The sequence below is a fragment of the Mobula hypostoma genome, chromosome 1 (assembly GCF_963921235.1).
Source record: "Mobula hypostoma chromosome 1, sMobHyp1.1, whole genome shotgun sequence".
Taxonomy (NCBI): Eukaryota; Metazoa; Chordata; class Chondrichthyes; order Myliobatiformes; family Myliobatidae; genus Mobula; species Mobula hypostoma.
In genome coordinates, this window is record NC_086097.1 from 25196963 (window position 1) to 25220924 (window position 23962).

The window sequence follows — 23962 nt, forward strand, 5'->3', positions numbered from 1 at the left end:
ATATCAGAATCAAGTTTATTATCACTCACATGTCGTGAAATTTGTTTCTTTTTGCAACAACAGTACAACGCAATACATAAAATTACTACAGTACTGTGCAAAAGTATATGTGCCTAAGACTTTTGCACAGTACTGCAGATGCTGTATAACTAATTTGATCAAATGTTTTGTTCAGTTAACAGACAGTGCAATGGATGAATATCCACTAAACGTACTGTACAATTCATTGATTTGACAGTTTGTTTATACACTATCATATTTTTGTCTTAGTAATTTTATAAGAATCAGGTTTATTATCTCCAGCATGTGTAGTGAAATTTGTTAAATTAGCAGCAGCAGCTCAATGCAATACATAATACAGAAAAAAAATAATAATAAGTAAATCAATTACAGTATATGTACACTGAATAGATTAAAAATCGTGGAAAGAACAGAAATAATATATATTAAAAAAGTGAGGTAGTGTTCACAAGTTCAATGTCCATTTAGGAATCAGATGGCAGAGGGGAAGAAGCTGTTGCTGAATCACTGAGTGTGTGTCTTCAGGCTTTTATGTCTCCTATCTGATGGTAACAGTGAGAAAAGGACATGCTCTGGGTGCTGGAGGTCCTTAATAATGGACGCTGCTGACTAAATTTATGACCCTCTGCAGCTTCTTTCGGACCTGTGCAGTAGCCCCTCCTCCATACCAGACAGTGACGCAGCCTGTCAAAATACTCTCCACAGTACATCTATAGAAGTTTTTGAGTGTTTTTGTTGATAACAAATCTCTTCAAACTCAAATGAAGTATTGTCGCTGTCTTGCCTTCTTTTTAACTGCATCAATATGTTTCGCTGAACACCTATGCTCTGTCCACCAGAGAAAGCAGGATCTCGCAGTGGCCACACATTTTAATTCCATGTCCCATTCCCATTCTGACACGTCTATCCACGGCCTCCTCTACTGTCAAGATGAAGCCACACTCAGGTTGGAGGAACAACACCTTGTATTCCGTCTGGGTAGCCTCCAACCTGATGGCATGAATATTGACTTCTCTAACTTCTGTTAATGCCCCTCCTCCCCTTCTTACCCCAACCCTCATTTTATTTATTTATTTATTTATTTATTTATTTATTTATTTATTTATTTATTTATTTATTTATTTATTTCCACTTTCTTTCTCTCTCTCTTTTTTCTCCCTCTGTCCCTCTCACAATAACCCCTTGCCTGCTTTCCATCCTCCGGGCTCCCCTCCCCCCTTCCCTCTCTCCCCAGGCTTCCCGTCCCATGATCCTCTCCCTTCTCCAGCCTCGTATCCCTTTTGCCAATCAACTTTCCAGCTCTTGGTTCCATCCCTCCCCTCCTGTCTTCTCCTATCATTTTGGATCTCCCCCTCCCCCTCCTGCTTTCAAATCTCTTACTATCTCTTCTTTCAGTTAGTCCTGACAAAGGGTCTCGGCCGGAAACATCAACTGTACCTCTTCCTATAGATGCTGCCTGACCTGCTGCGTTCCATCAGCATTTTGTGTGTGTTGCTTGAATTTCCAGCATCTGCAGATTTCCTCGTGTTTGTGTTGATATGTTGGGACCAGGTTAGGTCCTCAGAGATTGACACCCAGGAATTAAAACTGCTCACACTGTCCACTTCTGATCCCTCTATGAGTATTGATATGTGATCCCTCATTTTACCCTTCCTGAAGTCAACAATCAGCTCTTCCGTCTTACTGACGTTGAGTGCCAGGTTGTTGCTGTGACACCACTCCACTAGTTGGGATATCTCTCTCCTGTACGCCTTCTCATTTCCATCTGAGATTTTACTAACGATGGTTGTATCATCAGCAAATTTATAGATGGTATTTGAGCTATGCCTAGCCACACAGTAATGGGCTAAGCACACACCCCTGAGGTGCACCAGTGTTGATCGTCAGCGAGGAAGAGATGTTATCACCAATCCACACAGATTGTGGTCTTCTGGTTAGGAAGTCGAGGATCCAGTTGCAGAGGGAGGTACAAAGGCCCAGGTTCTGTAACTTCTCAGTCAGGATTGTGGGAATGATGGTATTAAATGCTGAGCTATAGTTGATGAACAGCATCCTGACATAGGTGTTTGTGTTGTCCAGGTGGTCTAAGGCCGTGTGAAGAGCCATTGAGATTGCATCTGCCGTTGACCTATTGTGGTGATAGGCAAATTGCAATGGGTCCAGGTCCTTGCTGAGGCAAGAGTCCAGTCTAGTCATGACCAAGCTCTCTCACAGCATTTCATCATTGTAGATGTAAGTGCTGCCGGGCGATAGTCATTAAGGCAGCTCACATTATCCTTCTTAGGCACTGGTATAATTGTTGCCTTTTTGAAGCAAGTAGGAACTTTCACCCGTAGCAGTGAGAGGTTGAAAAATGTCCTTGAATAGTCCTGCCAGTTGGTTGGCTTAGGTTTTCAGAGCCTTACCAGGTATTCCATCGGGACCTTCCACCTTGCGAGGGTTCACCCTCTTTAAATACAGCCTAACATCGACCTCTGAAACAGAGATCACAGGGGTCATCGGGTGCAGCAGGGAACTTCACAGCTGTAGTTATATTCTCCCTTTCAAAGTGAGCATAGAAGGCATTGAGTTCATCTGGTAGTGAAGCATCGCTGCCATTCATGCTATTGGATTTTGCTTTGTAAGAAGTAACGTCTTGCAAACCCTGTCAGAGTTGTAGTAATTTAGTCTTAAATTACATGGCTGATTTAATGGAGCACTAATACATCTGTAGCTAAACCAGCAGAAAAAATGCATTTAATTCATGGTAAGTAAACACTGAGTAAAAATTGGCCAAAATTTGACTAATTGCATGCCTTAAGACCAAGGGGCTGTCTATTGAACGGGTTTTAAGATCAAGGAATTGCTGGAAAAATTATTTACACAGACAAATTTTAACATTAATTAAAATGTTAAGTTATTTATAAAGTTGGAGCTTGATAACTTCCTTATCTGAAGACTTGTGGTCGGCTGTCAAAAGCACTTATAGACATAAATAATAACCAAGTCAAAATTTATATATAACATTTGAAAGCTTTAATTGGGCAATTGTCTCTACTCTAAAATCTGCCCATCAAATTTTCAGGATTCTGATTAACTCTGATGTTGCTCTGCCAAGAATTCTTTATCGTGGTAACAGCCAAATATCAAGCAAAACTGCATTGCATTAATGACAATAGGTTGGTTCATTAAATAGAGCATTTAATAAACTTCAAAGATTCAAAGTACATTCATTATCAAAGAATGTATAAATTATACAACCTTGAGATTTGTTAGCTTACAGGTAGCCACAAAGCAAGAAACCTGAAAGAATCCAATTTTATAAAATAAAAGACCAACACCCGATGCGGAAGAGTAAGGGAAAAAAAACACACAAAACATGTGAACAATTGAAGTGAGCAACAACAGTCCAAACCAAGTTGAGTCCTCAGATCTAAACCCTGAAGCAGCCACGAGTAGGCCCAAAGCCTTGCTTATCAGTTCATCACATTTGCAGAGCACAACAGCTAAGACAGTATTCATAGCCTCAGTGCCATGGAGAGAGCAGTGACCCACCGCGGGGAGCGAGCGAAATTGTCTCTTGCTTTGGATCCCAACACCCTGTCTTTACAGTCTACCTAGGCCAGCGTTTAAATTGACCAAACAACCGATCATAGCTCGCATTCTAACTTGAAAGGTTCTGGTACTGTTGAGAGAGGAGTGAACAATGCAGAGATCGAGTGAAGTTGGCTCTTATCTCCAATCTGGGCCGGCGTTTAAGTTGTCTAAACAGCGGATTCTGCCTTGCACTACAACAAGGCTACTCTGAAGGGCTTGAGGCCTAGACCACACAGCCTAGCAACTCACTTCAAGCCCACATTACACCGACCAGCCCGAAGCTGCTCTCAAGCTCTTCAAATCATTTTGGTGCCCAGAGCAATCCAACCTCCCACCAAGGTCAGTTGTATGGGCATCGGAAGGGGCATTTAGATAGTGGAATTGATGGCTTTGTGGCAAAGTTTGTGGGTGATATGAAGATAAGTGGAGGGGTAGGTAGTGCTGAGGAAGCAATGCGATTGCAGCAGGACTTAGACAAGTTGGAAGAATGAACAAAAAAGTGGCAGATGGAATACAGTATTGGAAAATGTATGATAAAGTATTTTGGTAAAAGGAACAAATTCAAACATCAGAGGTACAAAGGGACTCGTGCAAGACTCCAAGAAGATTAAGTTACAGGTTGAGTCTGTGGTAAAGAAGGCAAATGCAATGTTTATTTCAAGGGGAATAGAATATAAAAACAAGGAGATAATGCTGAAGCTTTATAAGACACTAGTTTGGGCCCCTTATCTCAGAAAGGATGTGTCCAGATGAGGTTCACGAGGATGATTTCAGGAATGAAAGGGTTAACATATGAGGAGCATGTAGCAGCTTTGGACCTCTACTCACTGGAATTTAGAAGAATGCATAGGGATCTCATTGAAAATTACCGAACATTGAAAGAACTAGATAAGATGGATGTGGAGAAGATGTTCCCTCTGCTGGGGTATCCAGAACTAGAGGGCACAGCTTCAAAATTGAAGGGTGACCTTTTTGAACAGAAGTAAGGAAGCCAGAGAGTGGTGAACCTGTGGAATGCTTTGCCTCAGACTGTGGTGCAGGTCAAGTGCATGAGTATATTTAAAGCAGAAGTTGATAGATTCCTGATTAGTTAGGGCTTCAAGGGATATGATGAAAGGGCAGGTGTATGGGGTTGAATGGGATCCGGGATCAGCCATGATGAAATGGCAGAGCAGACTCGATGGGCTGAATGGCCTTATTCTGCTCCTATGTCTTATGGAACTGCTCTACCCCAACTTCTCCAGTCTGAATGGCTCACTCCATCTGCAACACACCAGCCCCCTAACTCATCCCCAGAACTCGCCTCGTTATCACTTGCCCCCTTACTGTTTGTGGCGAGAATTTAATAAAATTTACTTCAGAAAAGGTAGTTTTAGCGATGTTTTAGTTGAATTTCTTGCCATTTGAACTATCAATGAGCTGACACATGCATTTGGTAGCGCCATCTTAACCATAAGTATCTTTGCTGTAAACAGAATATACTGTAGATTGTATGATCCAAGCAGGGTTGCGTCAATCTAAGTTGCTGTAGGTGAAATTTTTGTACATTTGACTCAGTAACCTTGTTTGCGGCCTGGTGACTAACCCAAGGGGTCAGGACAAGCCTTTGCAACTTGCAAGGAGGGGATAGGCAGAATTGATCCCCTGTACATAAGGGGAAAAGCTGCTCCAAAGATTGCTGGGTCAAATTACTATTTGAAATCTTCTAGAGGAAGAAAATATACATATAGATAATAATTAAAGTGTGGAGCAATACAAATGAGGATGATCATTCCCATCATAGGGGCAACAAAAACATGGTTTAGGTGAGAGGAAGGTGTTTTAAAAGGGATCTGAGCTGTAAGTTTTGTTTTACATACAGATATCTGGAACTCTCTGACAAAGGAGGTAGTGGAGTCAGGGACAATCACTGCTTCTAAGAGACATTTAGACAAGTACTTTAGCAGGATTGGTGGAGAAAAGGGATGAGTGAAGATCGCAAAAAGAGGGTGGCATGGACAGGATGAGTCAAAGGTCCCGTTTCTATCCTCTGCAACAAAATGACTGTGAATCTATTATTTGAACATCATGATCCCTGATGTGATTATCTTCAAAGTCTGGGTTAGACAGATATACTGACATGCGAGTTGAAGTTACAGTTGCAAATATGTAATAGGATCATTGGGCTACGCAGATCACATTCATACAAGATAGTTTGTACAGTTTATTATATTATTCTTATTTGTAATATTTAGCCAATCTTAATAAACTTTTAAAGGGGTTTTCCATTGTGCAAATCAATGAGCTTCAACTAGTTTTAACCTACCCAGATGGGTTTAGGTCAAACTGAGAGAACAAATTTAAGAGGCATCTATTTACATGAAAAGGCCAGTCACAAAACATTTGAAAGAAAAAGGTTTGCTCTATTTGTCACACGTACATTAAAATATCGAAACATACAATTAAATATGTCATTTTCATCAAATGATATCAGGGATCATGCCCACAAGCGTCACCATGCTTCCTGCACCAACATAGCAGGTCCACAACCTGCTGACCCTAACCCTACATCTTCAGAATGTGGGAGGAAACCAGAGCACCCAGAGGAAATGGGAATAATGTACAAACTCCCTACAGAGTGGCAGGAATCATATCTCGATTGCAGGTGCGGTAAAGCATTTGCGATAGCCGCTACGTCGTGCACACACACACGTGCGCACACACACACACACACACACACACACACACACACACACATCACAAAGACAAACACTCTGAGAAAGTACTCACTGTTTCCAAATCTGCGATCCGATCCTATACAAAATAAATGAAAATATGAATCACCCAACCTGCTCTTAAATATTTGACATCTATATATGAACTAAACCATTATAACTTAAAGCAAAATTAGACACACTAAAAGTACACAGTTATTATCAGCATCTTTAGATGGAAAGCACAAGTCTATGTTTTTGAAGTAAAGTGAGTAATCATGGTTTGTAGCATTCTACCTGAAAGAGTGATAGAAGCAGATTCAATAGTAACTTTCAAAAGGTAAACAGAGTATGTACAGGAGAAGTAAATCAGAAACACAAGCGATTCTGCAGATTCTGGGAATCCAGAGCAATACACACAAAATAAGACCAAAAGACCATAAGACATAACAGCAGAATTAGGCCATTCAGCCCATCAAACCTGCTCCGCCTTTCCATCATGGCAGATCCCATATCCCACTCCACTCCATACACCTGCCTTCTCGCCATAGCCTTTAATGTCCTGGCCAATCAGGAAACTATCAACTTATGCCTTAAATATACCCATGGACTTGGCCTCCACCACAGTCTGTGGCAGAGCATTTTACAGATTCACTATTCTCTGGCTAAAAAAATTTCTCCTTACATCTGTTCTAAAAGGTCGTCCCTCAATTTTGAAGCTATGCCTCAAAATGATGGAAGAACTCAGCAACTCATGCTGCATCTATGGAGAAGAATACACAGTTCACTTATGGGATGAAGGGTCTTGGCTCGAAATGTCAACTGTTTATTTCCTCCTCATAGATGTTGCCCGACCTGCTGAGTTCCTCCAGCATTTTGTGTATGTTACTATACGTGAGAAGCAATGCTTTGCAGAACCATGTAGAACCTTTGACAGACATGAACAAAACTAAACATGACTGTGGAATAAATATTCAAAGCCATCAACACTCTTGACACTTGGCTTTTACCTTCAGCTGGCCTTCCTAATACCACTTCTGACTACCTTTATATGGCTTTTCTGATTCATCTAACAAAAAATAGTTCATATTCACGATTACAGTCTCTGGCTCGGCACATTCCTGGAGGTGGTTATGAAATGATCTCCCACCAATAACTGCCCCATCCTGAGAAATAACATTTTGCTCCCAATTTCCATATTTTTGTAATTAACTAGAGATATGACAAAGAATCAGGTACTCTGCGAACACTGTGCACACTAGGATTTTTGCTGTTCCTCTTCCTATCACCCACTCATTCAGCACAACCTTTCCCACTCCCGTGCTTGTCTACCTTCTCCTGCATAGTTCAAGTATTTCATGCGCTCAGCAGTTCCACATTCTTATCACTCCAGGTGTTAAAAACATTAATTCTCTATGTTATCTTTGGGTGATACAGGCTGGCTTCTAGCTCATCCTTAGAAACAACCTATTTGTACTTAATGTGAACTTTTTAAAAAACCTCTTTTAGCTAACCCCCCAGTCTTTCCCTAGTAAGTATGATGTAAATTTTCGGATATCCTCCTCTTCAGCGTTTTTCACATTTTTTTGAGGGGCCACTATATTAATTCATGGTATGGAGTTCAGAAGTGGGCATGGTATTTTAAAAGTGTGGCCTAACAAACATTCAGGGCAAGTATATAACATCTACTCTCCTTTCCAATTCTATCTTTGTAGAAATAAATTTAAAATACCTATATTGTCATGCTATGACCATCAAAATTACTGATACTTCTAGTTTTCCTTCCATCTTATTCAGGCCCAGTGATTATGATACTAAACTGTTTCCCAGAATATTACAGCTTCTAGACATACCAAAGCCGTCTGCTTTTTACAGATGCTCCTACATACTTCCAGGTTTTTCTGTTTAGATTTAGATTTCCAGCACTCATTGTATTTTTCCTTTACATTTTATTGCCAATTTATAAAACTTTTCTATAAATAGAATCACTTTCACGTTCCAGCTTATCACAGTTATGTTTAATATAGGCAAGTGCTGAATTAGCATGATATGCAGTTCCAAAACACAAAAGCAAATTTCAGGACAGACGCTGTAATAATCTATCACTACTTATTCTGAATTCTACTTTCTTCACTGCTTCAAAATTCTGGAGGAACTCAGCAGCCCAGGGTGCATCTATGGAGGGAAATGAATAGTCAATATTTCAGGCCGAGGCAGTACCATCCAAGGTCTTGAGACAAAACTGTGCATTTCCCTCCATAGATGCTGCCTGACCTGCTTAGTTCCTCAACCATTTTGTGTGTGTTGTTTACAAAATCCAACTGAGATGACTTTTAATCCAATGGATGCAGAGTACTGGGTGACATTCCAGCAATGCCTGACACCAAAACAGGAAGCTATCAAAGGACAGCCAAGGAGTCACAGATTCTTACAGCATGAAAATAGACCCTTCAGCCCAACTCATCCTTGCCCACTCTATTTCCCAGAGAGCTAGTCCCATTTGCTGGCACTTGGCCCATTGCAGACATCTGGCCTCCAATCTCCAGTCCCTGGCCTGGACTCACAGGCTCAAACTAGGGCAAGTGTGGCCACACATTCCAATGCCACATAGCATGTCTATTATGTTCGGCAGAACATCACAGAACAAGAGACACTCTCGTCTCAGAAATTCAGACGTGTTATACATGTTTTTAAGTGCTTTGATACTGAACTTAAAATTGATCGCTAGTAGTAATCAACAGCTCATATTGAAACTGTTGTATTTTGCAACTTCAGAAGATTAAACTAATTCAAAGGTGAACATAGGAATCCGGGAATAGGAGTCTAACTTTGTGCTTACTTTAAGCAAGGTGCACATGTATCATGTGGTAGCATGATAACATAGGCAATTCGCATATTTTTACATATAACCCATAATTACTTATTTAAATGAACAAAGCAATATACACACACATACACACAAGATTATTCAAATATTACTTATATATTAAATACACAACATTCCTCCCTGCTTTGCTATAAACTCCAACTTAATACTGAATGTATCTCAGCTATACACACAGTATACCATATACTACACCTACTGTACAGACATCCACAGTATTGTAAACTTAAAATTGTCCCATTCAGGCCTAAAGATTTAATCACTGTGGAGGATTTCTTACTCTTGTGGGATTGCATCTTTCCTGACAAGGGGGATCACTCTGCTTGGCAAGTAAGTCTTGTGGCTATGAAACATTCTCAGGTTCTGGGACCTCCCCTGTGGTGATTAACCAATTTCCCCTGGGATCAATAAAGTATGACTATGACTATGAGATTGTAGGAACTGACTCAGAGACTGCAATAAGTGGTTCTGACAGCGGTAGCCACTTTTCTTCTCCAACAATTGACACTGCTCTCCTCTACTGATCGACGTGATGTCTCCAGATGACATCAGATGCAATCTCTACTGTGTCGGAGAGTGGTCCAGTTCTGTCCTTAATCTTTCTGAGTACCCACTTTTGATTACTTCTATAGTTGATGAACAAACTCTTCTCGGGCTTTCAGTCAGGTACAGGTATCGATTTTAACTGAAGTTTCGATGACAAACTTTGCCATTGTCATCAGTGAAGATTCCTGGGCATGTCTAATCAAGTGGAATTAATATCCCCGTCGTCCGTCCCTCCTGATTGGCTAGTCCCCATTAAACCAGGTCTCCGCTGTCCCACCTTGTTTACAATCAAATTCTAGTTTTTATTTACAGCAAGGCCTTTGGCTTTGTTAAAATCCTTTTCCTCTAGCTTTACTTCAATGGCTTCCTTCACGAGGCTGTCCCAAAAACCAATGGCACTGCACAGTAGTTTTGTGGCATCAAGTCAATCCTATGGCCATTGCGAATGCAATGTTCTGCTACCACCAATTTCTTGAAGTTAAAAGATTGGCAAGCTTTTACAAACCAACAGAAGACAACTAATAAGTCATAAGAAGGTAAAGATAGAATATGAAAGTAAGCTAGCCAGTAATATTAAAGAGGATACCAAAAGTTTCTTCAGATGCATAAAGTGTATAAGAGAGGCGAGAGTGGATATTGGACCGCTGGAAACTGATGCTGGAGAGGTAGTAATGGGAGACAAGGAAATGGCAGATGAACTGAATAAGTATTTTGCATCAGTCTTCACAGTGGAAGACACTGGCAGTATGCTGGAAGTTCCAGGTCTTAGGAGTCATGAAGTGTGTGAAGTTGCCATTACTAGGGAGAAATTTCTTGGAAAACTGAAAAGTCTGAAGGGATATAAGCCACTTGGATTAGATGGTGTACACCCCAGGGTTCTGAGAGAAGTAGCTGAAGAAATTGTGGAGGCATTAGTAATGATCTTTCAAGAATCATTAGATTCTGGAATGGTTCCAGAAGTCTGGAAAATTGCAAATGTCATTCTACTCTTCAAGAAAGGAGAACGGCAGCAGAAAGGAAATTATATGCCTGTCAGTCTGACCTCAGTGGTTGGGAAGATGTTGGAGTAAATTATTAAGAATGAGGTCTCAGGGTACTTGGAGGCACAGGATAAAATGGGACGTAGTCAGTATTGTTTCCTCATGGGAAAATCCTGCCTAACAAATCAGTTGGAATTCTTTGAAGAAATAACAAACAGGATAGACAAAGTAGAATAGGTTGATGTTGTGTACTTAGATTTTCCAGAAGGCCTTTGACAAGGTGCCACATGAGTTTGCTTAAGAAACTACGAGTCCATGGTATTACAGGAAAGATCCTAACATGGACAAAGCAGTGGCTGATTGGCAGGAGGCAAAGACTGGGGACTGGGAATAAAGGGAGCCTTTTCTGGTTAGCTGCCAGTGACTAGTGGTGTTCCACAAAGGACTGCTTTGGGACCTATTCTCTTTACATTATATGTCAATGATTTAGATGATGGAACTGATGGCAAGGTTTGTAGATGATACAAAGGTAGGTGGAGGGGTAGGAAGTTTTGAGGAAGTAGAGAGGCTACAAAGTACTTGGACAGATTAGGAGAATGGGCAAGGAAGTAGCAGATGGAATACGGTGTTGGGAAGGATATAGTCATGCACTTTAGTAGAAGAAATGAAAGGGTTGACTTGGAGAGAAAATACAAAAATCTGAGGCACAAAGGGATTTGGGAGTCCTTGTGCAGGATTCCCTAAAGGTTAATTTGCAGGTTGAGTCTATGGCGAGGAAGGTAAATGTGATGTTAATATTCATTTCAAGAGGACTACAATATAAAAGCAAGGATGTAATGTTCAGACTTTATAAAGCACTGGTGAGGCCTCACTTGGAGTATTGTGAGCAGCTCTGTGCCCTTACACATCTTAGAAAGGATGTGCTGAAAATGGAGAGAGTTCAAAGGAGGTTCACAAAAATGATTCCAGGATTAAATGACCATTTAATGGCTCTGGACCTGTATTCACTAGAATTCAGAAGAATGAGGGGTTAAAACCTACATTGAAACCTATTGAATGGTGAAAGCCTTTGCAAGAGTGGATGTGGAAAGGATGTTTCCTATGGTGAGAGTGTCTAAGACCAGAGGACACAGCCTCAGAATAGACGGATGTCCTTTTAGAACAGAGATGAGGAGGAATTTCTTTAGCCAAAGAGTAATGAATCTGTGGAATTTGTTGCCACAGGCAACTGTGGAGACCAAGTCTTTATATATATTTAAGAGAGAGGTTGATAGGTTCTTGATTAGTCAGGGCATGAAGGGATACGGACAAAAGGCAGGAGATCAGGGCTGAGAAAAAAAACGCATCAGCTATGATGAAATGGCGGAGCAGATTTAATGGGCCAAATAGCCTAATTCTACTCCTATAGCTTATGATCTTATAGTCTTAAGACCATGCTTTATGTTATTAATACATTTATGCTGTGGGTATTTTATTTTCTTCAGACTTTCTCAAACTATGCTAAGTATTCTTTTAATTTCATTATACAAACGAATATTTCATTTCTGCTGTTTAAAGTAAAAATTCAGTGATTGATAAGTTAAGCTTGTTAAATCAGCCAATAGGATTTGTCTTGGGAACAATCCAGAGAGAGCGTGGGAAAATGACAAGGAGACATTTTATTCCTTTTCAAGGGAGAGCGTGGGATCGAAGAAGGAGAATGGAAATAGTCAACGAACATTAGATATGAACACGGTGAAACGTTCACAGAACTATTTGGAAGGACAGATAACTTTTAGTTAGCACATGACACTAAAGAAAGTTTGACCTTTTTCCTTGGGATATTGCGTGAAAATTTGTTTCTTGGGACAGGTTCTTCAGTGCAAAACCATTTCATGTTGTGACTAAACGAAGTGAAGTAAATTGGAAACAACAGGAATTCTGCAGATGCTGGAAATTCAAGCAACATACATCAAAGTTGCTGGTGAACGCAGCAGGCCAAGCAGCATCTATAGGAAGAGGCGCAGTCGACGTTTCCTGACGAAGGGTCTCGGCCTGAAACGTCGACTGCGCCTCTTCCTATAGATACTGCTTGGCCTGCTGCGTTCACCAGCAACTTTGATGTATGAAGTAAACTGGATTGATTAAGCAACAATGAGCTACAACGATTATCTCCTTTATCATTACACTGGAAAGGGATAGGAACAGACAAGTTAGGAAAGCGTTTAATTGGAGTCAGGGGAAATATGAAGCTATCAGGCTGGAACTTGGAAGCATAAATTGGGAACAGATGTTCTCAGAGAAATATATGGCAGGAATGTGGCAAATGTTCAGGGGATACTTGCGTGGTGTTCTGCTTGGGTACGTTCCAATAAGACGGAAAGGATAGTAGGGTACAGGAACCGTGGTGTACAAAAGCTGTTGAAAATCTAGTCAAGAAGAAAAGAAAAGCTTATGAAGATTCAAAAGACTAGGTAATGATAGAGATCTAGAAAATTATAATACTAGCAGGAAGGTGCTTAAGAATGAAATTAGGAGAGCCAGAAGGGGCCATGAGAAAGCTTTGGTGAGTAGGATTAAAGAAAACCCCAAGGTGTTCTACAAGTATGCGAAGAGCAAGAGGATAAGGCATGAGAGAACAGGACAATCAAGTGTGACATTGGAAAAGTGTGTATGGAAGCAGAGGAGATAGCAGTGGTACCTAATGAATACAATTTTGTTCTAAGTTTATACTGGTGTGAACTAGCGAACAGTAAATTTGCGTTTGGTTCAGTGTTCATACAGTAACTGGCTGTGTTTTCCCTTGGTAGGAACATTCAAACTTTTATGTTTCTATATACCCAAAATCATATTTACCCTGGACTTATTTAATGGAAATGACCTCTTTCATCATCATTCCCATGCTTTGTCGAGTTACGTTGCTGTTAGTTTGAATTCACAGCAATAGCTAACTCATTATGAGCCTATGGTGAGAGAGTTAGATTTATTTATTGAGATACAGCACTGAATAGGCCCTTCGAGCCCGTCGAGCCACGCCGTCCAGCAACCCACCAATTTAACACTAGCCTAATTGCAGAACAATTTACAACAACCAATTAACCTACAAACCTGTATATCCCTGGATTGTGGGAGGAAGCTGAAGCACCCAGAGGAAACCCATGCGGTCACAGAGAGAACGTACAAGTTCCTTAAAAGCAATGTCGGGAATAGAACTCGGGTCACCTGAACTGTAAACCGATAGGACTTAACTCCATTTAGCATGACGACATAGATGACAAATTATTTTGCAATTAAGTTACTGATGCTGATTAATCTGAAATGTTTGGCTCAAATTGCTGCTGGGTTAGGATTTTGTGCATTGATACATATTCACTATAGATGTGCATGCTTAAATATGGGTTAGCTGGGGAAACTACAGCTGGACACTCAAACTCACCTTCATCTTCATTTAATTTAATATAATGTCCTGGTGACAGTGATAAATTTAATAGGCTCATTGTCCCAGTGGATTGGTTAGGAGCAAAAGTGAAATTTCCATCTGCTAACCTGGTTTTCCTTCTCCACTCCTTTCAGAAATGGTGATTGATGGGCCCAGATTGAGCCTCAGCCAAGTTACTAATTTTCAGTAACAAGTATAGTTAGAAGCATCAGTGGCCTTCGTAATCACAGGGGTAGTGGGAAGGGTAGGTGCAGAGAGTGAGGATGGATGCTGAGGTTTCGTTTCTTCCTGTCCCCACAATCCATAGTTGTTGAGAATCAGAATCAGAATTAGGTTTAGTATCACTGGCAGCAAAAGATGTACAGTTCGAGTGATCTCTATACCAGCAAAAGACCAAGGTGCAGGAGGTATCTAATAAAGTGGCCACTGAGTGTATACCTGGATATAGTGCAAAAAGAGAGCCAAAATTAGTGATGTAGTGTTCATGGGTTGGTTGATTGTCTGTTGAGTGTGTGTCTTCAGGCTCCTGTACTTCCTCCCTGATGGTAGCAATGAGAAGAGGCATGTCATGAGTGAAGAGAGTTCTGAATAATGAGGCAACACTTTTTGAAGATGTCCTCGATGCTGGGGAGGCTAGTGCCCAGATGGAGCTGGCTGAGTTTACAATCCTCTGAAGATTTTTCCCACTTTAACCTACATAAAAAACTCCTAGTCTTTAGCTCATTCCCCTGCCTGCATACAAAAAAAAAGACAGGCTACATCCAGTTTGCCTTGTATTGTCCTGTCATGGTAGGGAAAGTGTTGTCTAATTAGAACAAGCAAGCTCAACCAATTAGACACCTTTACCTTACTGTTATGAGATTATTGAATGGTTCTCTGGCACAAGGTGGACTCCTGACTTCACAATCCACCTCATTGTAACTTTATACCTATTGTCTGCCTGCACTGCACTTTCTCTGTAGCTGTTACACTTTATTTTGCACTCTTTTATTGTTTTTTTGATGTGTATGAAAAGTATGCTAGATGGGTTTTTCACTGTACCTCATTACATGTGACAATAATCAAGCAATTCCAATTCCAACTTGAAGAGAGGAAGTCTCCAAAACAAAATGTTTGGCAAACTTAGGGACAATGTCCTACTGAGTATTGTACACTTTACACATATCAACTTTTAATTCACTCATACTGAAGGGTCACAGACACAAGTGCTAACTGCTTCTCTTCCCAAAGATGCTGCCTGATCTGTTGAGGTTTTCAGCATTTCCTGTTTTTTAGTTTTCAGTGAAGATTGTGTTGGGCATCCTGCAAGTCCCCCACCCTGCTCTCATGACTATACCCCTCCCCCACACAAAACCACCACAGTGGGCTTCACGGCTGAACAGGTGAGAAGACCGCTGACACGTCTCAACCCAAGCAAAGCTGCAGGACCGGATGGTGTCAGTACCAGGGTGCTCAAAGCCTGTGCCCCTCAGCTATGTGGAGTACTTCTCCATGTATTCAACCTGAGCCTGAGGCTCCAGAGGGTTCCTGTACTGTGGAAAACGTCCTGCCTCGTCCCTGTGCCGAAGACGCCGCACCCCAGCGGCCTCAATGACTACAGACCGGTGGCATTGACCTCCCACATCATGAAGACCCTGGAGAGACTTGTTCGGGAGCTGCTCCAGCCTATGGTCAGGCCACACTTATATCCCCTCCAGTTCGCCTACCAGCCCCGACTAGGAGTTGAGAATGCCATCGTCTACCTGCTGAACCGTATCTACGCCCACCTGGACAAGCCAGCGAGCATTGTGAGGGTCATGTTTTTTGACTTCTCCAGTGCGTTCAACACCATCCGCCCTGCTCTGCTGGAGGAGAAGCTGACAGCGATGCAGGTGGATGTTTCCCTGGTGTCATGGATTCTTGATTACCTGACTGGCAGACCACAGTACGTGTGCTTGCAACACTGTGTGTCTGACAGAGTGATCAGCAGCACCGGGGCTCCACAGGAAACTGTCTTGTCTCCCTTTCTCTTCACCATTTACACCTCGGACTTCAACTACTGCATAGAGTCTTGTCATCTTCAGAAGTTTTCGGATGACTCTGCCATAGTTGGATACATCAGCAAGGGAGATGAGGTTGAGTACAGAGCTACTGTAGGAAACTTTGTCACATGGTGTGAGCAGAATTGTCTGCAGCTTAATGTGAAAAAGACTAAGCAGCTGGTGGTAGACCTGAGGAGAGCTAAGGTACTGGTGACACCTGTTTCCATCCAGGGGGTCAGTGTGGACATGGTGGACAATTACAAATACCTGGGGATACAAATTGACAATAAACTGGACTGGTCAAGGAACACTGAGGCTGTCTACAAGAAGGGTCAGAGCTGTCTCTACTTCCTGAGAAGACTGAGGTCCTTTAACGTCTGCTGGACGATGCTGAGGATGTTCTATGAGTCTGTAGTGGCCAGTGCTATCATGTTTGCTGTTGTGTGCTGGGGCAGCAGCTGAGGGTGGCAGACACCAACAGAATCAATAAACTCATTAGTAAGGCCAGTGATGTTGTGGGAATGGAACTGGACTCTCTGACGGTGGTGTCTGAAAAGAGGATGCTGTCTAAGTTGCATGCCATCTTGGTCAATGTCTCCCATCCACTACATAATGTACTGGGTGGGCACAGGAGTACATTTAGCCAGAGACTCATTCCACCGAGATGCAGCACAGAGCATCATAGGAAGTCATTCCTGCCTGTGGCCATCAAACTTTACAACTCCTCCCTTGGAGGGTCAGACACCCTGTGCCGATAGGCTGGTCCTGGACTTATTTCATAATTTACTGGCATAATTTACATATTACTGTTTAACTGTTTATGGTTCTATTACTATTTATTATTTATGGTGCAACTGTAATGCAAACCAATTTCCCCCGAGGGTCAATAAAGTATGACTATGACTATAAGTGCCTCTGTGCTTTCGACACCAGTGCAGTGGCCCCACAATTTACTAACCCTAACTGTACATCTTTTGGAAAGTGGGAAGAAACCACAGCACTCACAGGAAACCCACATGGCCAGGGGAAAACGTAAAAGCTCCTTACAGACAGCAGCAAGAATTGAACCCCAAAGCTACAACTGGCACTGAAAAACATTGCACTGACTGCTACACCACCCTGGAAAGGCAAGCAATGAAAGATTAGGCCTGTTAGGGACCAAAGGGCAATCATGGTGGTACAGGCAAACTACATTGGAGGCTTTTAAGAGGTGTTTGGATAGGCACATGGATGTAAGGAAGATGGAGGGATAGGGATATGATGTAGGTAGGAGGAATTAGTGTTTGGTTGTATTTGATTTGTTTTTTAGCTGGTTTGCCACAACACTGTAGGCAGAATGGTCTGTTCCTGTGCTGCACTCTTCTATTTTCTGTAAGATGCTACATGGAAAGTTAGTCCAATAAGATTAGAGCCCTTCACAATTAGCAAAATGGATCCAAAGTTGGCTTGGATGTCAGAGGGTGATGGAGAAGGTTTGCTTCTGTGATTGGAAGCTTGTGATTAGCAGTGTACCACAGGGATCAGTGCCAGGAACCCTTTTGTTTATCATGTATTCTATTATTTTGAACGTGGAACTAGGAGGCTGGTTTAGAAGATCATACAAAAAGCGTTGGTATTGTTGACAGTGAGGAGGATAGTCTTAAGTTACAGAATGATGTTGATCATCTGGTAAATTGAGCAGAGCAATAGTAGATATAATTTAGCCTCAGTTAATGTGATGTGATGCACTTTGGAAGTCAAGTAAGAATACAACGGTAGAGAGTTTGGCGCATGTCCAGAGAAAGGTGGCAACACCGACAGATACTGCAGGAAAGAGAATATATGAGATGCTGGCCTTCATTATACAGGCCTAAGGATGTAACTGCATGGATTTCATTGATCAACTCTATAAAACCTTAGTTGGGTCAAGGTACTATGATCTGTTGTGGTCACTATGCTATAAGAAGGACATCATTGAGACTGGATAGGCTTGGAGTGGAGGGGTCTGAGGGGACACCTAATATATATGAAATTATGAGGGGCATAGACAGAGCTGTGGGTCCCTCCACTGCCTGGTAACATCATTCCTTTTATGCTCTCATCCATCTTGGTGGCTTCATTAGGGGATTGGAGGTGGAGAGGGTCAGTAACTTTAAATTCCTTGTCATTATCATATGAGAGGATCTGTCCTGGGACCAGCATACAAGTGCCATTACAAAGAAGGCATGGCAACACCTCTACTTTCTTAGAAATTTGCAAAGATTTGGCATTCCATCTAAAACTTTGATGATCTTTTATAGATGCACAGTGGAGAGTATCCTGGCTGAAGATCTCATGGCCCGTTTGAAAACACCAATGCCCAAGAATGGAAAAACCTATACAACGTTCGTTGTTCATTTAAGTACCAAAGCATCTCTAGATACTTTCTTTGCACGTGCTGTTGCTACGAGAGCTGCTGATCGACAGTGATCAGTCCTGACCTATGAGGTTCTCTCTGCATGGCCTTTCCTCACGGATGTGCAGATTAGTACATTTATTGGCCTTTTTAAGTTGCCCCTAGGTAGGTAGATTTGAAGAATCTAGGGTGAGTTGACGGAAATGTTTGGGAGCACTGGTTACAAAGAAAATTAGTGAGGAAGTAGGATTTCTTTATGAGCCTTTAATAAGCCAATGTGATTTTCTTCTGTCATTAGTAAATATGAACATCATATTATTCTATGATTCTATGTGCAAATGGGATTACTTGCAAAGTCCAATCTAACAGATGTGGCTTAACGGCTTTCTTTTTTATAACATTATTGTTTGTCACTTATAAAAAGAACTCTCTATCTCCAAGGAAGTGCTAAAGAACAGAATATAATGTCTATATTTTTGTTACACATTTTTGTTCAAAGGGATTAGAAGCAACCAAGAGGACAATATATGAAACCAGTGGAACAAATTATTTGAACACACAATGGACATCAGGAAAATGCACAGACTTAACATCTATTCTGGCCCAACATATTGATGCAATTATGAAGAAGGCAAGCCAGCAGCTATATTTCATTAGGAGTTTGGGGAGATTTAGAATGTCACCAAAGACTCTAGCTCCTGAAGTCAATAATCAGTTCCTTGGTCTTGCTGACATTGAGTAAGAGGTTGTTGTTATGGCACCACTTAGCCAGATTTTCAATCTCCACCCTCTATGTTGATTCATCACCACCTTTGATTTGGCCTACAGCAGTGGTGTCGTCAGCAAATTTGAATGTGGCATTAGAGCTGTGCTTAGCCATACAGTCATAAATGTAAAACAAGTAGAGTAGTGGGCTAAGCACACAGCCATGTGGTGCACCCGTGCTGATGGAGATTGTGAAGGAGATGTTGTTGCAAATCCCAACTGACTGGGGTCTACAAGTAAGGAAATCGAGGATCCAGTTGCACAAGGAGGTATTGAGGCCAATGCCTTGAAGTTTATTGATCAGTTTTGAGGGGATGATAGTATTGAATGCCAAGCGGTAGTCGATAAAGGGAATTCTGATGCACATATCTTTGCTGTCAAGGTGTTCTAGGGTTGAGTGAAGAGCCAATGAAATGGCATCTGTTGTGGATCTGTTATGCTGGTGGACAAACTGGAGTGGATCCAAGTTGCTTCTCAGGCAAGAGTCGACGTGTTTCATCAGCAACCTCTTAAAACACTTCACCACTGTGGATGTAAGAGCTACTGGACAACAGTCATTGAGGCAAGTTACCATGTTCTTCTTCGGCACCGCTGTAACTGAAGCCTGCTTGAAGCAGGTGGGTACCTCAGACTGCTGAAGCAAGAGGTTAAACATTTCAGTGAACACTTCAGCCAGTTGATCAGCACAGGTCTTTAATACCCGGCCAAGTACTCCATCTGGGCCGGACTCTCCCACAGGTTCACCCTCCTGAAGAATGCTTTCACGTTGGTCTCAGGGACAGAAACCACAGGATCATCAGGGGCTGTTGGAGTTCATGATGGTTCCTCCAAATTTTGATGGTCAAAGCGAGCACAGAAGACATCAAACAACACAAACAACAGGAATTCTGCAGATGCTGGAAATTCAAGCAACACACATCAAAGTTGCTGGTGAACACAGCAGGCCAGGCAGCATCTCTAGGAAGAGGTACAGTCGACGTTTCAGGCCGAGACCCTTCGTCGAGCTCATCTGGAAGTGAAGCCCTGTTGTCACCTATGTCGCTTGATTTTACTTTATAAGAGGCACGTAGAACGTAGAAATCTACAGCGCACAATAGAAACTGCCTAGAACTTCCCTAGTGCATAGCCCTCTGTTTTTCTAAGCTCCATGTACCCATGCTGCAGGTGATAGCATTCAAACCCTATCGCAAGTGTAGAGCATCCCTCATTGATTCAAGTTCAGTCCGGAATTGCCACTTCACCAGTGAGATGGCTTTCCAGAGATCGTACCTGGACCTCTTGTAACATTTTTTGATCACCAGACTTGAATGTCTCTGACCTGGCTCTCAGTGTATTGCAGATCTGATGGTTCATCCAGGTCTTCTGGTTGGGGAAGACTCTGAATGATTTTGTGGGGACACAGTTGTCTATGACTGTTATAAAGTTATAAAGTCTGTGACAACTGTGGTGTATTCATTACACACCATTAAAGCAATAAACTGGAAGCATGCAGAGAAGGTTTACACTGGAACTATTTTCATTGGAGCATAGAAGAAATTGAGGGTGACCTTACAGGGATGTATAAAATCACAAGGTGTATATATAAGGTAAATACACACAGTCTTTTTCCCAGGGTTGGGGAATCAAGAGCTAGGGGAGATTCAGTTCAAGGGGAGAGATTTAGTAGGAAACTGAGGGGCAACTCTTTTACCCTGAGGGTGGTCCATCTATGAAATGAGCTGCCAGTTGAGGCAGGTACATTAACAACATTTAAAAAGTACTTGAACAGGTACATGGATAGGAAATGTTTATGAGCCAAACACGGACAGATAGAAACAACTTAGATGAGGATCTTGGTCAGGCCGATTTCTATGCTGCATCACTCTGTAACTCTGAAGAGGTGAGAGGAGTATCTCAGCCTTCATATGTCAAGGAGTTACAATGATAAGGAAGCCTCCAACCTGCAAGGAGTTCTGGAAAGGGAGAGGGATGAAGGTGGAAGAGGCTGTATATAAACACTTTTGCATTTAAGGTAGCACTGTATGTCATGTATGATTAATATATGTTTATGTTACCTAATAATAGTCCTCATCTTTCAATATACTGTGCTGCCAGTGCAAAAGTTAGTTTTCAAGGCAGTTAAACCCTGCATCCATGCCAATGACAACATTGAACTTGAACTGAGAAACCCTCCCCCTTGGGATGTATCCAACATGGTGATTTACTTGAGAAGGAGATTTTCTGTACTAGAAGAATCTACTGTTTGAAATCAGCCAGAATACAGTTTAATTAAATAAACAGAGAGCAGGTGAACCCCTGCATCATTGGTGAGTCCAGAGTTTGAGGCCCGGTGTTCTGGGTCCTTATTCATCATCACTGGCATGTCCTGGTGTCGATACTGAAGATCGAAGCCCAAAGATCTATCAGAAGTCTGGAAGTCGAGGCCCAAAGGCCACAGCCCTAAGTATTCAAGTCCACTGGGGAAGTCGAAGGCCCGTTTTCTGCGAGTCCAAGTCCACTGGAGGCTGGAGGCCAGAGACAACCTATCCTGGGGCTATTGTTGTTTTGTTGCTTGTTGTGCTCTGTTTTGTTGTGTTCTGTGTTGTTCTGACAAACATTGCTACGTTGGCGCTAGAATGCGTGAGACACTTGCTGGCTGTCCCCAGATCTTCCTTAGGTTGTGTTGGTTGTTAATGCAAGTGACACACTTCACTGTGTGTTTCAATGTACATGTGATAAATAAATGAATCTAAATCTGGAATATTCAAAGATCTCAAAGTACATTCATTATCAAAGAATGTATAAATTATACAGCTCTGAGAGTTGTTTGCTTACAAGCAGCCACAAAGCGAGAAACCTGAAAGAAACCCATTAAAAAAAATAAAGACCAACACCCGATGGGCAGAGAAAGGGGATAAAACACACAAATCATGCAGACAATAGAAGTGAACAACAACATTCCAAACCAAAATGAGTCCTTAGATCCAAATGACAGAGCAGCCCAGAGTAGGTCCAAGCCTCGGTATCAGTCCATCATATTAGTGCAGACATCCCACCCTACAAAAACTCATTTCAGGGAGGTAGCACCATCAATTTGCGGGAGACTCCTGAAACTTCTGGGAGAGGTGGGATATCTGCAATAGAGTAGCTCCTTAGCAGCTAGCCAGCTAGTTTAAATAAAGTTAGCTATGCTAATGAACGAATGACACCTGTTAAATTCACCTCAACATGTCTTTTCCAGTCTTAACCCACCATGGGCAATAGAAAAGTCATTGTTACAAATAGCACAGCGAGCAACACTGTCATTATTTTTGACCCCTATTAGGCAGGGGTACACTTTAGTGTAGTCTGGGGTGACGTACGTTTTATATTTTTTTGGGAACACTCTGCCACTCTGACTTTTTTTGGAACTCTCTCGCTCTCGCTCTTGGTCTCGCGTGCTTGCTTTCTCACTCTCACTCTCTCTCGCGCTTGCTTTCTCACTCTCACACTCTCTCTCTCGTGGTCGCTCTCACTCGCGCTCGCTCTCTCGCGCTTGCTTTCACACTCTTGCGCTCACTCTCTCACGCTTGCTTGCTTGCTCTCGCGCTCGCTTGCTCGCTCTCTCGCTCTCTCTCATGCATTCTCGCTCGCTCGCTCGCAAAAAAATCAATTTCCGGGACATTGTATATAATTTGCAGGCATTAAGGAGCCTCCCAGAAGGAAGTCCATTAATAATGCATTTGATCTGTGTTTTTCTTTGGCTGAATTTCAATTCTTGAAAGCTTAACCCCTCAACTAAAGTGCCTGCTTTTGCTCGGTGAAAAAAGAACATTCTAACTCCAAGTCAGAACAGCCTAGACTTAATACAGAGAGCAAAGCCAGAGGCTGAAATCCAGAGCCTAACAAGCCTGGAGGTAGAGGCCCAAATGTCAGGTCTGCAAATCTGGACCAGGGACTGGAGAAAGGAGGCACGATGTCTGCAAGTCTCAGACTCTGGGGTCAAGGGCTGGAGGACTGGAGTTGGCCTGTCCTGGGGTGGAGGCCTGTATGTATATATATGAGGGGGTTGGTGTACAGGAGGGTGGGAAGGGGGCTTGTTTGGATGTTGCCTTATTTTGTCCTGTTTATATTGTTGTTGTCTATGTTGTTCTAATGAATATTGTGGGCATGCAATTTTGGTGCCAGAAAGTATGGTGACACTTGCGGGCACATCCTAGGGTGTGTTGGTTGTTAATGCAAATGACGCATTTCATTGTATGTTTTCATCTACATGTGATAATCTGAATCTGAAATCAAAACCCTATCCAATTATTTAAACAATAATCTGGACTGACGCTTCTAGAGAAAGGCATTTCTAATGGGATTTTCACTTCTCTTTCAAAATATCCCATGGTACTTGACAACCACCGAGGTACCTCTTGAACAATAGTCACCTGTTGTAGTGTAGGAAATGTAGTATCTAATTTGCTCAAACGATGTGAGTATGAGTGGATAATCTGTTTATTTTAATCAATAATGACTCAGGGATAAGTATTGGATAATGGTAACTACCCTGTTCTTTTGCCACCATTGTCTATCAGGAGCTTGCATATTCTCCCTGTGAATGCACAGGTTTCCTCCAGGTGCTCCGGTTTCCTCCCACATTACTGACGTAGGTTAATTGGTTACACGTAATAGGGCTGAAGTGCCTGTTTCTGTGCTGTATCTCTCTAAAAAAATAGTG

The 23962-nt window shown here is 42.0% G+C and overlaps 1 protein-coding gene across 6 annotated transcripts in view; it reads right to left on the minus strand.

Annotated features, from left to right (window-relative positions):
- LOC134344680 (centrosomal protein of 128 kDa) overlaps window positions 1–23962 on the minus strand; it is a 664526-nt gene that overhangs the window by 103879 nt on the left and 536685 nt on the right. For all 6 annotated transcript variants that reach the window (XM_063044801.1, XM_063044787.1, XM_063044794.1 and 3 more), the window contains one exon: window positions 6367–6390. In XM_063044801.1, coding sequence (XP_062900871.1) covers window positions 6367–6390 — 24 coding nt within the window. The remainder of the gene's footprint in view (window positions 1–6366; window positions 6391–23962) is intronic.